We start from the raw sequence: 16,774 nt of genomic DNA on the forward strand, positions 1-16,774 counted from the left end.
CCCTATTAAGTAGGAAGACTATTTTGAAGCTCCAGTAAATTATAGCAAGTGTACCATCTAGAACTTCTGTTTCCCATCCACATATATATTTTGTATCTTTTTGGCTCAACTCCAGGCACCTGAATAAGTACATTCTCTACAGGAAGTAAATAGCTGTGCCTTTAATGTGTTTTGAATCTGAAGATGTTACTTAAAGGAGCAGTAAGAGCGTGACTGGTTTCGCACACTGGGGAAGGAAAAGAATTCCTGCATGTACCAGTTGTGTACCACCTCCTTTCCATAATGACCAGCACAGGACACAGGTTGCTGAGTTATCTGAACCCAGTGAGGTGGGTGATGGAGACAGCTTGCAGGGTGGTTTGGAAGGAACCCCTGCTGTCATCACACTGGATCTGGAGAACATGCAAATCTGTACCCAGAAAGGGTAATTATGAAAGTGGGGGCTACACAACTGGCACACATGCCTCAAGGAAAAGAAGCCACCGTAGTTTTCCTTCCCTGATTTTACTACTCGTAACTTGGAGAGAGAAGGCGAGAGAGAGTCTTGAGTGTAAAACCTTGAGAGAGAGAGAGATACAATTTAGATGGAAAAAATTAAAATGAGAACAATTTAGCAAAATAGACTGGTATGGAAAAAGAAAGTATTTAATTGCAACCTCTACTTTTTACAATGTAATTCAAAAGACGAACATAGCTCTGGCTCCCTATAATGCAGAAAGTAAGTTAAACCCCCTCAATATATTTACCATACAAAGTCAATAGTTCACTTAGGCTTACTGAAGTTCTATAGTATCAGGCAGGCACATGTGCACACACATTATCAGAGGTACTTAAGTCAACAGCATTAAGGAAAGTTTCAAGCAGTTTCCCATTTAGGACATTTACTTTGATTATATGAAGTTTATAGTGCAGCATAACTCGAATCATTTGTTAAGAACTAGATCAACTATTTCAGAGGCATGGGTTGGAATAGGGAGATGTATTTAAGATTTGATTGCAGTCTGAAAGATGACACATTTACACAAAAATGCTTACTGCCACCATTCATATTTTTTTTTTTTTTTTTACTGGAGAAGGCTATACTGAACCAGCAATTAAGACAATGCTAAACATACCCTGCTACCTCTAAAGTGCCATTCCTCAGCCACACGGTGTAAGAAATCTATCAGATCTACACTGCCCAAGATACACGTGGGCAGGATGACATTACTGCTGTTGCTAAGAACCATCTGATGTGATGACCCTGTTGACCATTAAAACCATTTTAAAGTAGAAAAAAGCAGTCAAAGAAGGTAGAACTATGTCAACCCACTGAAGAACCTCCAGCCCAGTCCTACAAAAATATGCCACCAGCACAGCCACACTGAAAGAGTGGGGTGGCCAACACAGCTCACTGAATATCCAAGTCTGTCCAGTCCCTCCTCATTCTTAGATTCCATTAATTTCAAGGTGGCAATCTTGCTATTGGATGTGTCCAATTTCCAATGTATTATATGCAATTAAGGCATGTCTGCTATGTACTTTGAAACAAAATTACTAATATTAGGAAATAAATTCACTTCTTCCATTCTAGTTAATGAGTAACCTTCAAAGGACAGCAAAAAAAGTAAAGTCAACTTGGCCAGCAAAAGGCCAAAACATATCTATTTCAACAGATAAGGGGGCACTGGTTAATGTCTTTAATAGGAAAGGACCATACACCAACTTCAAAAAGTTAAAACATTTCACCAAGTTCGAACAACAGTGCTAGTGCTTTTAGATTTCTGCATTCATGTACATCCAATTAACAAAACCTGCTATAGTTTTAAAAAATATTTAGCTCTACAGCATTCAAAATAGCTCAAACTCCATTAAAGTAGTTCTCATGAAAACTTAGCACTAATGCAAACCTGAAAAAGCTATTTAAAGAACATACATTTAGATTTGAGAAAATAAGGGTAGAATTCAATTACTGGAACATAAAGCAGGTATCTGGACTGATGAAAGATAAAAACCAGTTGCATGTGTGTGATGGGTTAAGATACAACATTCTGTGTAGCCTTTTGCTACAAATGAGTAAAATTATTTTGGCACACTCTGCTGTAGTGTAACTTGACCGTTTAATGCAAGGTATAGTCTGTAAGCAATTACTATAAATATGTGCAGGTATAAGCCACAGAGTACTTTACTGTAGGCAAGAAGGAAAACACATTTTTTATCCACTGGTAAGAGGTGCAGTTAGGGAAAACATGTAGTGGAATCTTTGCCTTAATGTAACAAAACACATGACCTTTTGTGGTACGCACAAGCCTCCACTGATATAGGGAGGCAAATCCAGAAAGTAACAAACAACTTAAGAGTACACTTTGGGTAGCATAATAAGAGTTATCCTTTTGGTATTAATACTGTAATCATGAATATTTGGATACACACGTATTACAATAGTTTAGTAATATAGCTGCGTACACCCAAAAGCAAAACTTAGGAACTAAGCTAAGTGTACTTTCTATAAAAATACAACAAAAGTTAGAACTAAATGGACTTGCAAGTTCTTGAAATTAAAGTGTCAAACTAAGGCTAAAGTTCCAACTTCATTAACATGAGAAGCTTTAAGTTTAAATTGGACAAAGTTTGAAGATTGTGATCCAATGATTGTTTAGCAGCAATTTTACAGAACTGTAAATTCTTTTATTAACAGGCAGTATAAACAGATAATTCTAATTTTATTTAAAAACCATGAGTGCCACATTGAAGAATATACAGCTCATGAATAACTTAAACCATATCCCATATTAAGAGGCAACGCACACAGCATACAAAAAGTATACTAAACAAAGCTCTAAGGATACATGATTGAAATTTCTAAAATGATATATACAGTACATGTTAATTACGTGCTCATTTCAGTCCACGATACTCATCATGCCTCACTTTCACCAGAAACTGAATTTTGCACCTCCTCTTCTAAAATTGGTACAATCAGGTTATCCTTGGACATCAAGTTATATTTCATCACAAATTTGGTAAACCGGTGACACAAGAAGGTTTCATTCTGAGGACAGAAAAAAGGAAGTCTACTTATTAAACCCAAACACAGATATACAAAAGGAGATACTATTGAAAATTACATTAATGTTTTGCATTATAATTTCCTGCACAGAGAACTCTTGAGTGAGAAACAACTATGCTGTAATTCAATATCTGCATCTTGTGGCCCAACAGAATGCTTGAAAAACACCCACTTATGGTCTCTCAGAAGATCAGGTCATCAATCAACCAAGTGGCAAAGAACTGCACAATGCACATTAAAAAAAATCCTCACAGTTTTATACTATGCAAGCAGTTGTAAGGTATAAAGAAGAGACCATTATTGTCACCTAATCATCTATATAATTGCTTAATAAGTCTGGGTGACTTATGCACAAATTAATGTGTAACTCAGAAAAAGGTTAAATGACTACAAAATAAATGTATATTTTAATAAGAAAATGTTTTCAGAATTCAGACTCTTGAAAAAATCAATTTAAATCCCACTCTTTATCTTAGATAAAACCTACCCAAGCATGTGACAAAAGAGCCTCTTAATATACCATCCACATTTCTTGCTATGTCCAAAGTTTATTTTAAATTATTTTTAGGCAGGTTTTAAGGATAAAACCCTCTCACGGACAGATAATATTTGGAAAGTTCCATGCAGTTACATTATAGCGTACCTCATTAAAAACCACATGAGGTAGGCATACTTCAAGCAGCAATTCTAAACACACTATTTCAAGGTAGCAAAGAATGAGATTTAGCCAGCAAAGAATGAGATTTTAACAGATCTTTATCAGTTGACTTTATAAATAACTGCTGGTACTAAAAAGCATGCCAAAATAAAAATGTACAACCAACTGTAATATGGATTCCAAGACAGCATTTCATTAACAGTATGATCTTAAGCATGTTTACTCAGACCCATTATATTCAATTATGGTTATTCCCCAGTAAGTATATCCCATATAGATCCTACACACATCCATTAAAAAGTAATTTCCATTGTTTCAACAGTGATTACTCCCAGGTAACTGAGTATAGGATTGCAGACTTAGTATTACAGTACTTACTTCATATTCATCAAATATCTGACGATGATGAAAATATGCATGTGAAAATATTCTGTAGATCCTACGGCAGACTGATCCTAATTTGGCTACAGAGGATTCCTTTATGCTAACCCTGTAAACATTAATAACAAACATTACAGATGAACCTTACTTTTATTGCCTCTGCACTAAATCTTTATTCATGGTGCACAGAAAACATGAAGTTAAGACCATACCAATCCTGGTTTCTTGATGAGAATTAATTCATCACATAAATAAATTTTGTAAACCATCATGAAATTTTTAATGACGGTATAGAAAAATTATGAATAATTTCCTTGCGGCCCAACTATGAAAATTAAAAATGGCAACAATTCTTTCAGTATTTTACCTGCTGGGAAAATATTTATTGCTATTCAGAAGACATGCTGCCCCATCCAATGTGTGTCTGGTGTAGTCAATGGCAGGACACTAAAAGAGGAAAGAGTATATTTTACCACAAGTATTTCAAGTATCCCATTTCTCAAACCACCCAAATATGCTCATAATTACTTAACTAACTAAGCTAGTCTCTAATGTTACGCAAAAATTAACAATGTTCTTTACATTTTGGTACTTTTGCTTCTGGAATGACATGGAAGACTTAAGCTAAGAGAGCTATAAATACTATTATTTCAAATGGCACACTGGTTTCAAGGTCAAGGACAAAATATTATCTAGAAATAGGCACATCTGCTAGTTCACTCATATCCCTATCAACTTCCATGGAATTACAATCCAAGGTACATCTCTCTTTTAAATGAAGATGGTGGTCAGATCTACTGTCCTCTCAATGTTAATATCCATGCAGGGTGCCAAAACTTACATGCCTCTTCTTTTCTTATTCTTTCTGCAGGAGGAGTAAGTGCCCCCCATCCCAGACTACAGGTAACGTAGGAAAGACCTTGACGGATTGATATATGACAATTGTCCAGTTGTGTAAAAAGTAGTTTCAGTATCCCTTTGGATTACATTATTTGAATTAATATGAATTACAGTTTATTCAAAACTCAAAGTGGTCAATCCCGGAACAACAGTGCTCAATGCAGGTGTCACATCCATAATTTTAAGTAAAAAGGCCCTCTGTTTCTTATATTCTCTCTTGCTCTAGGGCTGAACCATTTCTCATCAGAGTTCTGCATGCCAGCAGAAAGTCTGCATTGCCAGATGTTCCTATTGTTCACCACAGTTCACCACAGTGCTTAACAGTTCTTGTGACTTAATTTGTGTAAGGTATTGTAGCTTTTTAAATTTAGTTTTAAATTTGACTTTTACATTAAGTATTGTATTATTGGCATTATTTTTATTGTTATTTTGTATTGTTTTATTGTATTTTATCTGCTATTGTGAACTACCCATAGAGCTTCAGGTATTGGGCAGAATAGTAATATAATAAACAATAATAACAGTAAGTGTCAAGAGTACAATATAACCAGCAAAGTTGGAAGTAAGTTATGAGTCACTGAAGGCACAATTCTATGGAAGCTTAGACTGAAAAAGTCCTACAATTTGCAGTATGCCCCAGCCAAATATGCACAGAATTGCATCTTGACAGAAGACTACAGACCACATGAACCAGGTAGATCAGGCTCTTTCTTACTAGCTGGTTCTGCGTAATCCTAGGCATGCTTCTTTAATCTACCAAACCCAAACTGAGTGAGTTAGATACTCATCAAGTTAGTTGTCAGCCATTATAGAGCTAAATTAGCAGAATTCATTAGGGTTATAATACCTATTTCTCCAACAGCCTATAAAAAATGTATATCCTCAAAACAGCCACAAACACAAGCATTAGTGGGTTGTTTTCAACCAGCTGGTTAGCAACACCTTATTTTCTGTATATGGTTACTAAAAACATGTACATTACACACTTCCAGTCCTAGGTATTACTTTAATCTACATTTCAAGTAATATTTTGATTTTGACAAATTACTGAGAAACCATATCCAGGACAAAACACAAAGAAAAAACCCCCAACATCCTCAGCTGAATTTAGATGTGATATTATGTTTTCCTTCTTATTTTATACTCCGCATTCTCATCAAAATGCTTATTGATGCATTTTGCACTTGTTCCTAGATCATTATTATATTTTCATATTTCACTGTGTACTGATTAAACAAAGAACAAGAGATACATTCTCAAATTACACAAAAAAGGGGGAGCATATGCCAGTATAAAAGGAAGTTAGATATATTCTGTTGAATCCAGCTTTTATCCCAGATGCAGAAGCATGCCCTAAGCAGCATTCTGCCCCTGCTGGCAGGAAGTGGGAGCAAGGTGATTTCAGCCAATTTCCTCCTCCTCTTCCTCCTCCTCCTGCTATCTCCTTCTCTATTCAGGAATCACAGGAAGAATGCAAGGGAAGGGAAACAATCCATGAGGATTGTTCACTGCCTCCATTCTGCCAACGAAAATATTCTGCTTGATTAGAAACCAGCCATGGATGGAAGAATCCTTTCAGTCCATGGGAGACTTATACTGGAACCAATTCATAGTCCAAACTGAATTTCTGTGCACTACATCTACAATATAGAGACCACTGCATTTTTTACAACACCATACTGACTAGAGTGCTCCCAATACTAAATATCCCTACCAAAGAACAATAAAGATAAGCCTAAATATTTTGTTCTGCTTCTTTGAACAAATAAGGTTTTTTTTAAAGCAATTACAAGATTGGAAATGAGGAGACACTCCTGCCTAGCTTTGCGGCAGAAATCTAAGCAAAGATCAAGGCAAAAACCTTAGAAATAAAAATGACTGTTCCTAAGCCTTAAATTTGGGAACTATTGATTAACCCTGTTCTCCTGCAGAAGGCAAAGCCAAGGTTGAGGGGTTCCACCACTTCTGGATGGATGCAACTCTTATGCTTATCATGGAAATGGAAGTTAACCCTTTCCACCCTAAAATATTATAAAAGAGGTGGAAAATCCTTTAAGAATATGATATAAATTTGAAATAAGGAAAAGCTTATGCCATCAATGCCAGAATTATATCCAATTACAGAATTAGAAGGATTTCCAGTAAATTTGAAAGAAAGTTTGAAGACTACATTCCCTCAGCTGTTTGTCTATACCTTGCTTGATTGCCTCAACAAAACATTTTTAGCCATAGAACAGTGCCTGCACATGTTTGTTCTCCTTCACAAATCTACTATTGTTGGAGAGCATTCTAACTGGCTTCACACAACAGGATAAGTCAAAGTGAGTGGTTTATAAGCCAGGGATGACTTATTGTGGTGTCTAAACTCAGCAGCGCAGTTTATTAATCACTCTGACTAGGTTCAGACAATATGACAAACCATCCCTGGTTTATAAGTCATCACAATGTACTGTGTAATTTGAATCCAACCACTACCAGGGAATGGGGATCATAGCTCAACCCCAAGCCTGCAACTCTTATGCTTTAAAGGGACTACCCAAAACAGTAGGTCTGATTTCACATAGTCCTAGCCTCTGAGTTATCTGTTCAGACATCTGGAAAAATAATCTGTCCTTCCTCTGACAGGCTGGTGGAAGGGGAAAATAGAAGTGATGAAAGAAAGGAGAGGTTTTGTCCACTGCCAGTAAGCAGCCCCCCATGGAGTCCCAAGAGAATGCAGCCCTTGACAGAAAAAAATGTTCCCAGCCTTTACTTTGGAGATTCAAGCACAATGTGTACTCGCAGCTAGAGAAAAATCAGGTTTCTCTCACAAAGTGATGTCTAGGGCTTTATTTAAAGCATATCAATAGTAATAGTGGGCTGAAAATGGGGGGAAAGGTAGGGGATAACTTAAATTTGACTGTGCACCTTGTATTGAATACGATAATCTCAATATATATATAAGGTGTCCTGCTTGAGATATATCTGTATTACCTGCAATACTCAGTTATGAATCTACAATTATTCATGTAGGGATAGGCTGACACAATCCTGAACCAAGGCTTAAACTTGTTTCCCAACCCATGCAGAAGATTACCATCAAGATGACATCTGAACACCTCAGGAAATGAGAGAATGGCAGATGAGTAAAGACTGTTTATTTCCATTCACATATAAAGGTGTGTGAAAGTATCATTCAGCACAACCAACAGCAAAGTGCCTTGATAGCTCCTTTCTGTATTCCTCTTACCTCTTTGGGAGTTTTATGGGCTGCACAAAGAAAAATCCACTGCTCCGTTGCTGTCATCTGCGTACATGTGTCTGGATGGCATTCAGTCTGTTGAAAAATTTGTACAATACAGATTAAGCCTAGGAGAAAAATAAAATCTCTTGTTTAAATAGTGGTCTCACTTTACGTACCACCAAGGCTAACAAAAATTAAAGTGCGAAAGAAAAATAACAAGACTTTTTTTAAAGAACAGTTTATTCTTATCATTCAAATGGGAAATAAAAGAAAAATCATTACCTGAAGTTTAACAGCAAGGCCATTAAGCTCAAGACAGAACTGCCTAAAATTTTAGAACATAAAACAATAGATTATTGCCTTTTACCCCTTCATTAAAACATCACAGTCTAGTCGTTAACTACAAAATGATGGAATAGACATAGCATCATAAAATGGTGTAATAGTTATTTCTGAAATGATGGAACAGGAGGAAAACAATCAGATACAATTGAAATGATTACATTTACCCAAAACTAAATAAAGAACATTTTAAAACAAGTAAGTTGAAAACATGCTTTTCCATTTTCAAGATAGCAATAAAGAAAACTAAACTTATTTTTTAATATTTACAGTGGTCCCCCTCTGCAGCAAACTCTGTTATGTGCCAAATCCTTGAAAGACACTTTTTAAAAATCTAGGAAAGACCCAAACAAGCAAGCTGGGCACATGTGATGCTGTGTGTACATATCATATTCAGATTACACCCTCACCACAGCCCCTCATATAAAGCATCGCTCCTCAGGATCAGGGGATTCTCCAGAGGAGTACTCCATTCAACAAGCACTTCATAATGCTATCAGTGTCAGTTAAAGCATTAGCTAAATTATTACAGATTCAGCACAAAGATACCCAAAGAGAAGCTTAGAGAACAAAACATTAACATCATCTTTATTGAACAGAGATTTTATTTCAGTGACTTTCAGCAGCATGGTAGGTTCGACTGAGTGCAACATAAAGAGAGCATATTATCCAGGTTGGCTTGATTTAACAATCAAAATGAAAGAATACACCTACAAGCAGAAAGTGAAAATGAGGGATAGACTCTCAAAGGTGCAGAAAACAAACATTTTGTGATTCAACGTGTTCTTTAAATATTTTCTTCCTCAGGGCATTTAAGAACACTTAAAAACACATTTAAGAAATTGCATATTATAAGAACTCTTATAACATGTGACCTATAACATGCTCTGTGGCCAAATTAACTTGATCTACTACAAGATTGCCACAAGCAGAATATTTCTCTGACTGCATCTTCAAGAAAAAACCTAAGATACTAGAAATAGCCAAACATATTTCCATTAAATATATAAGGTATGTGGCCTTATATCCAGCCCTTCCATTATAGTCACAATACTCATGGAGGCTAACAATTAAGAAAACCCTACACTATCCATCGATAAAATTTATTTTAATTGTTTTAGAAAGGTCAGAGCATTTTGTGTGAAACATGGAACCAATGAGCCACACTTAGGAACTCAGTAGGTTCTGTATAACACATATTTATATTGTTGGGCACTTTAATTCATGTCAAATTTACATCCTGTGCATGCGGACCGGAGAAGAAGTTTATCAAAGTTAGATAGTTCACATAAAAGGCATGTGATTTTAGGAAACCTATACCAACTGCGATAATTCGTGTGTGCTGCATCTGTATGCCAGTGCTGCAAACCTGCAATGGTGGCATCAGCCAGCACATATGGCAATATTCTTTAAAACATTATGAGTATGACATGAGTACAGGTCTTACGTCCCCAATTTTGAACTGTTCAGCACTGAAGTCAATCCCAAGAAGGCATTTAAAAAGAGTTTCACTGAATTGCCTTCCTACTATAGAACATGAACCACTACTCTGATATCATAAGCAAACTAATTTAGAAGCATGTTGCATTAGATACAACAGAACTAATTTCCAAATTTAGAATTAAGTATATGTTTCTGTGATAAATTATAGTTTTTCTTATCTCATTCAGTATAAATAATTTGTCAAAAAAAAAAATTAGAGTTTGACCAGAATGGCTTCAAAAATGCCTGAACATGATTTCAACCAGCAGATTTTGTGCATTATCTCAGCATTTTTCAAGTCCCATAACTATAACACAGAAGAAAAATAAATAACAACCACGTACAAAAAGTAAAAAAGTAAATTGTTGGTTTCAAGAGAGATTGTGATCGGAAGAGAAAGAAATGAAAAAGCCCTCTTGCAGGTCTCCGTCCCCACTGAATGGCACACCCATTCAACCGGGAGAACAGGTTTAACTTAAGGAGAAGAGGTTGCTTCAGCAAGTGCCCTCTCCTCCTTCACAATATCTATCAATTTTCTGAGAGATAAGAACCAGAAAAAATTATAATGCACATGAAGTACCCACATGATCTAAAGAATAATACTTCCTTCCTATGGTTGTTTCTCAGATTTAGAATTGCAAGCACATAATGAGCATTATTTTGAAGAACAGTGATTTAGTTTTTCATGGACAGGATACAGTTACCTTAAGTGTTCATATTTCCAGACACCTTCATCCTGTCCTTCTGGAGGTTCAAGAATTTTGTCAATGTTTGAACAGTCTGCCCTTATGTTTTGCTGGATATACTAAAAGAATAATATGTAAATGTTATCATCATCACAGAGACATACTGATCCAGTTTGCACAATTACTGCAGCCCACAATGGCTTATTAATCATGGTGAGTCACAGTGTCTGTGTGTACCAGGTAGCCAATTCAATCCACAGGTGATTTTCATTATCTCTGAACTTTGTGGGGGAGATTATCAAAACATTCAGTACCCATGGGCTGGTTTTGGGCTGTATCAACCTCCAACCAACCAAGCTTGCTATGTGGACACATAATGAGAAGTTACAGCACTCCTTAATGTAGCCAAAATATTCCAAATGGCAACTGCTGTCATGAGAAAAAAAATCTGCAGGGAAATTCACCCATGGTGGCTGGAGCAAAATTTGGAATCTTTTCAACCCAACTTTCTTCCCAAACCAACTTTCTTACACCCTGTTCTCATGTTTGGCTTCCAGAACTTCAAAATGGAAGAGTCAACTGTTACTGCATGCACAATATTTGACATTAATTACACATTAAGAATTTTGGTTTTGTAAGTCAAAGCTCATTAATGTGAGGCCAAAGGTCAAACAAAGAACAAATGGCAGAATTACACTTGCAAAAAACTAACTAATTTACAACGTAAGTTACAGTATGCTTGAAACATCAGTGATTTCTTGGTGTGTTAACGGTGATATATTACAAGCACTCTTTATAAACATAAAATAAATAAAATTATCTTTGAACTTATACTGCCCCCCTCTCTCCACACATGGGAAAATCCTGAAGTAAATTAATAGAATAGGCAATACAATGAACCAGTGTACCTGTTGAACTGCCAATGTGCTGTCCATTTCTTCAAAAGATTCATCAGGCCAATTATAAAAATCCTACAAAGTAAAACCACAGTCAAACCAGATAAAGTGAAGAAAAAACAAAAACCTATCAAGTCTTAAAACAACATCCATCAGTATAATACCACTTGAGCCACCTTTAACCAAAATGTCCAGTACAGCATGTTGCTGTGGTTAATTCCATCTGTGGTCTGTCAGATACAATCCCATTCTACCATCAGGAAGGTTCAGCATACTAACAAAGATCCATGGGTGCTTTGTGACTGAAAAGCACTTTGAAATGGGGTCTCTAATGACAGCAATGCACTGCTAGAGGCCATGATGCTGCAGGGATACAGCAGTCTTTGCATTACACTATATATGCTTACTGAACAGCAAAGCAAGGTTGCAAAGCCATCTGCAGTATTCTAAATATTTAACTAGAAAGGATAAGATAGATTGTAAAAAGCATCTTATTTATTATGCTGAAATAGCTGTGCATTTCAGAGCTTTGTGAAAACAAAACTTCAATTGCTACTGTATGCACAGCTATAGGGTGAAATTGGTAAGTACCAAATATACTAGTACAGTTTACATGGTATACATGCATAGGATTGGATTATTAGATTGTAAACCCACAATATAAAATAGCTACTAAAATAAGAGAAATAACTCCAACATAATCAACTGAGATCACTTCCAATATTTTGAGTGTCATTTTGTATGATGAGCATTTTGATTCACTATTAAGTACTTCTAATTGAGCAGAATGTACATTAATAACTCTAGTTATTCAGTGTAATAGTCTCTTCCTGGCTGTTCTAAGTTGATTCACTGAACTAAATTTTAAGTTGTGTTAGGCATTTTTCAAGTAAAGAAGAAGCTCAAATAATTTTCTAATCACGCTAAAAAGATATATAGATGTATTTACATATTACAGTAATGCATAACCACCCACACCCATTTTGTTGGGCATTTTTTATCAGGTATGTCTCCCACAGCTCTCTTGAGAGGATGATTCATCAATCATTTCAGCTGGAAAAGCTTATCTTACTGAAAAAGAGTAAGACCCACAGATTGATAAAGCAGCCATTAAGAAATAGCTAGCTATAGCATAGGTATTTTTTAAAAACTAAGATCTACCTAGGAAGCAACAAAGAAATGAAAGATAATATTTAAAGTTGCTTTTTTATTACTTTAAGATTTTATTCTCTCTAAAGAAGCAAAAATCATGACATGTAATTTATACAATTTTATAAATAACATTTATTTATATATACTATATAGCTTTATAGCTTTCCCATCTAAATTCTTCCACAAATAAGCCTTCAGGCAATTTTCTTTCGTCAAATTATGGCACATGACCATCCTAACAATACTGTTAATGAAACATACTAAATATTACTTATAGTAGACAGCCTGGGAAGACTTGCAATAAGTGATCTCAATTGGTATGTATGGGACAGTGATTGAAATTTAACTTCTTAGAAAGCAGGTTAAACAAACATATACTCTTTAATTTTCCCAAAGGTTTAGAAACTAAGCAAAAACTAGATTTACACATACATCTACTGTATAAAAAGTGAGAGACAGAAGGCAAGGAGATATGTTTGCACAACTTTCACCATTTTTCCAGTTCTACATAAAAATTATTGGACCATGCACAAAAATAACAACTGAAATCATATTCAGAAGCAAGAGAGGGGAAAGTTTAACTTGGTTAACATTAGCACTGAAAACTCAACCACAGAAATTGCTTTAAACCCTTGTTTCTATAGCAGAAAAGACTACAATCAGTGTTAGTCTCCACCAGTGAGAAACCTTTGTTTTTTAAGCAAGTCATTAGAGAAGCAACCTCAGAGGCACTAATCCTGAATAATACTGGATAGACCGCTTCTGTTTCAGTGGCCACCCTGTAACTCCACCCAGCTCTTTGGGAATTCAGCAACCCATTGTTCCTTTCACTATATCCTTTCCTATCATCCTACTGCATCCAGCACTACTCACCTGCAGCAAAACTCCCAACACACCCAACCTCTAAATCTCTGCCTTACCACCATTACCTTACTTAACCCCTTCCCCACACACTCTTCTCCCCAGACATCCCGACTCTTCCCGCTTGCATATTCAGCCCCCACCTTCTTCTCCCCTCCTCCAAGTTCTCCAGCAACTCACACCCAGGTCTTCCTCTCCATACCTACCGTAACGCCTGCCTGTCCCCCCCACTGAAGCCACGGCTCATTTAGCGGCATAGCAGCATATTCAGACACGTCCGAACTATTCAGGAAGAGCTGTCATCCACCCCTGCGCCAGTGGGGGCGTCGCACTTGAACAGCCCCACATACCAAGCATTGCTTGCCTAACCCATGGAAAGCTTCTCTTCCCTCCCGTTGCTTCCCTCCACAGACAACCGTCATTCTTTCCCCCACGGAGCCTGACTCAGAGCGAGGCGGCGGGGTCTCCCACACGGCAGAGGGGGACGCGAGTAGGCCTCACACACCAGCGGCCGCTCCCCCATCATCCCCCGCGGCGTTACCCGAGTCCGTTTCCCCGCCGCGGCTGTTGCCATCGACGCCCCCGTCCCCAGGGCGGTCAGAGGCCAAGCGTGTGGGCACTAGCCTTACCTGGGCCTTGGTGCCCGGCCTGTTCCGCCTCAGCACAGCCGTCCCCTCCGCCATGACCATAGTGACAGCGAGCGGCGCCAGGACCCGGATGCGGCGGCGGCGGCGGCAACTACCAAGCGGGGAGGGGAGGAGGCGGAAATGCTGGGAGAGACGCGAGAGGGCGACGGCGACGGCGACAGGCGAGCTTCCCCCGAAGGGAAGGGAGGACGGCGGAACAGCCGACGGGGATGGGAAGGATCGCGTCACTGTTACGTCAGGGCGGCGGAGGGAGGAGGGAGCCAGACAGAGAACTGATCGTGCCGCGACGGGGAGGGGTGGCTATGGATGGAAGAGCCCATCTGAGGCTCGGAAGAAAGATAAACAGAACCGCGCGGGGGGAGGAAGTCCGTCGGACTGGAAGGGGCGTGGAGGAGGGGCTATAAAGGCGGCGCTGTGACTTCACAGCTCCCGGCGGGTCTCTCGGGCTCTGTTCGCGCGCGCGCTGGCAGAGGGGCAGGCGCGGCGCCGTCTGCGGCAAAAAGAAGTCTTGCTTGCCGTACAGAAAGGGCACAGCGGGACCTACGCCAAACGAAGCGAGAGCCGCAGCTAGACAACTTCCACCGCGGTGTTTGCAGAGCAGTGTGCAAATACGGGGCTGTAGCGGGGAGTCCGACAGCTCATGCCTCTGGCGTTTGAACGCGCTCCCGGCAGAGCAGGCGCTTCGGTTCTGGGAAGGCGGGAGCTCTGGTAGGCGGTGCGAAGTAGAAATTTAGCCATCATCCGGTCTGAATTCCCGATAATTCCGAGAGGCGCACTCATGGCGGAAGGGCCTGCTCTGAGCTGTTTGCTTTCATGGCCCGACTGCCGGTGTCAACAACTCGTTTTTTCTCTTTTAATTACACTTTAGAAGGAGTGCTTATACTTCAAACAGTTCCGTTGAATATCTCTGGAAACATAGTTGCGTACTTTGCGCCTGACTGTCTCACAGGAGTGCCGGAAGTATGTAGAATTTGGCTTGAGGAAACTAACCAAAACCCAGCTTTGCCTACTGAGGCCGTTTCGTCTCCTTTCTTCCCCCTCCGACCAGACACGGCAAAAACAAACTATTAATTCTCCTTGAGAAGAACTTCTTAATTTCAATTGGCAGCACATTTCCTTCATCAAGGGAAGATAAACATTTAGTCTTTCAGTTGATGGGGTTCGACCTAAAAGATAAAAGTTCCTAAGATATATACATTTTATATTTGCAGTTACTTTAGTGTCAAACAGGGGCGGAGACTCACGTGCCCACCCGAGGCATATCGGATAGGCTGTAAACCCTCAAATAACCAGCCAGTGGGGAAAAAGGGAAGGCTTCTTGCGGACGGCGACAGGGAATTGAAGAAGATGGCGAAGAATGCTTAGTGTGCCTTCTTGCTTGGGGCACCCATTTTGCAAAGATGTATGAAATAAACTAGAGGTGCTTGTATTCGTGTTGTCCGGTGTCGATTTTTCGACTCTGGCTAAGTATTTTTGCCGCTCACAACTTGGAGTCTCGTCCGGCATTTTCCACTAGTCGTAGAAGGGCGTGGCCAAATCCAGGAGACGAAAGACGCGTCCCGTTGATTTCAACGGTTCCGCTCTGAAAACGGCGCCCTCGGCGCGCAGCGGAGATCCTGGAGGGAGGCAACACGGTGAAGCAGGCGGGTAAAAAGGTGGACATCTAGGGAAAACTCCGCAGCAATCGGGCAACTCTGTGCACAGACCAAGGTAGGAAAACTGGACTGGAAGTACTGCCTTGGGGGTTGGGGATCGGAACTGGATATTGTATGTGTGGGATGTGTCCAAGGCACGAAGCGAGTGAGGAGTCCCAGTGTGCGGTTCTGTACTCGGGCGACCAGGACGGCCAGAAACGGACGAAGCGAAGGAATTAGAACAAGTGTGTTCCGATAGGTAATAAAAATACTAAGGGAGGGTCAGAAAAAAGTGCCAAAAATTAACATTCCACCAAACAGTCAGCATCACAGTAGTCCAAGTCTATGCCCCAACCACTGGTGCTGAAGAGGCTGAAGTTGACCGGTTCTATAAAGGCCTACAACACCTTCTAGAATTAACACCAAAAAAATGATGTCCTTATCATATGGGGGATTGGAATGCTAACGTAGGAAGCCAAAAGATAACCGGAATAACAGGCAACTTTGGCCTTGGAGTACAAAATGAAGCAGAGCACAGGCTGCTAGAATTTTGTCAAGAGAATACGATGGTCATGGCAAACACTCTTTTCCAACAACCCAAGAGATGACTCTACACATGGACAGCACCAGACGGTCAACACAGAAATCAGATTGACTATGTGCTCTGCAGCCAAAGATGGAGAAGCTCTATACAATCAGTAAAAACTAGACCAGGAGCTGACTGTGGCTCAGATCATGAGCTCCTTGTTGCAAAATTTAGGCTTAAGTTGAAGAAAGTAGGGAAAAGCACTAGGCCACTCAGGTATGACCTGAATCATATCCCTGATGAATATACAGTAGAGGTGACAAATAGATTTAAGGGA

At 39.2% G+C, this 16,774-nt stretch overlaps 1 protein-coding gene and 1 long non-coding RNA gene across 3 annotated transcripts in view; one reads left to right on the top strand and one right to left on the bottom strand.

Annotated features, from left to right (window-relative positions):
- Positions 1 to 624: 624 nt before the first annotated feature.
- LOC123024289 (MOB-like protein phocein) overlaps positions 625 to 16,774 on the bottom strand; it is a 33,447-nt gene continuing 17,297 nt past the window's right edge. Inside the window, exons 1-8 of one of the 2 annotated variants that reach the window (XM_044431837.1) lie at positions 14,260 to 14,459; positions 11,630 to 11,692; positions 10,740 to 10,840; positions 8,494 to 8,536; positions 8,218 to 8,304; positions 4,456 to 4,535; positions 4,086 to 4,197; positions 625 to 3,031 (exon numbers count right to left, since the gene is read on the bottom strand). In XM_044431837.1, coding sequence (XP_044287772.1) covers positions 2,900 to 3,031; positions 4,086 to 4,197; positions 4,456 to 4,535; positions 8,218 to 8,304; positions 8,494 to 8,536; positions 10,740 to 10,840; positions 11,630 to 11,692; positions 14,260 to 14,319 — 678 coding nt within the window. In that variant the 5' untranslated portion in view covers positions 14,320 to 14,459 and the 3' untranslated portion in view covers positions 625 to 2,899. Of the gene's footprint in view, positions 3,032 to 4,085; positions 4,198 to 4,455; positions 4,536 to 8,217; positions 8,305 to 8,493; positions 8,537 to 10,739; positions 10,841 to 11,629; positions 11,693 to 14,259; positions 14,460 to 16,774 lie in introns of those variants that run through there. The other variant, XM_044431840.1, reaches the window with a different exon arrangement.
- LOC123024290 overlaps positions 14,732 to 16,774 on the top strand; it is a 9,699-nt gene continuing 7,656 nt past the window's right edge. Inside the window, exon 1 of the long non-coding RNA XR_006414894.1 lies at positions 14,732 to 15,987. This is a non-coding gene — a long non-coding RNA (uncharacterized LOC123024290). The remainder of the gene's footprint in view (positions 15,988 to 16,774) is intronic.

This window comes from Varanus komodoensis, unplaced genomic scaffold (genome assembly GCF_004798865.1).
Source record: "Varanus komodoensis strain SLA01 unplaced genomic scaffold, ASM479886v1 scaffold23, whole genome shotgun sequence".
In the NCBI taxonomy this organism is placed as follows: Eukaryota; Metazoa; Chordata; class Lepidosauria; order Squamata; family Varanidae; genus Varanus; species Varanus komodoensis.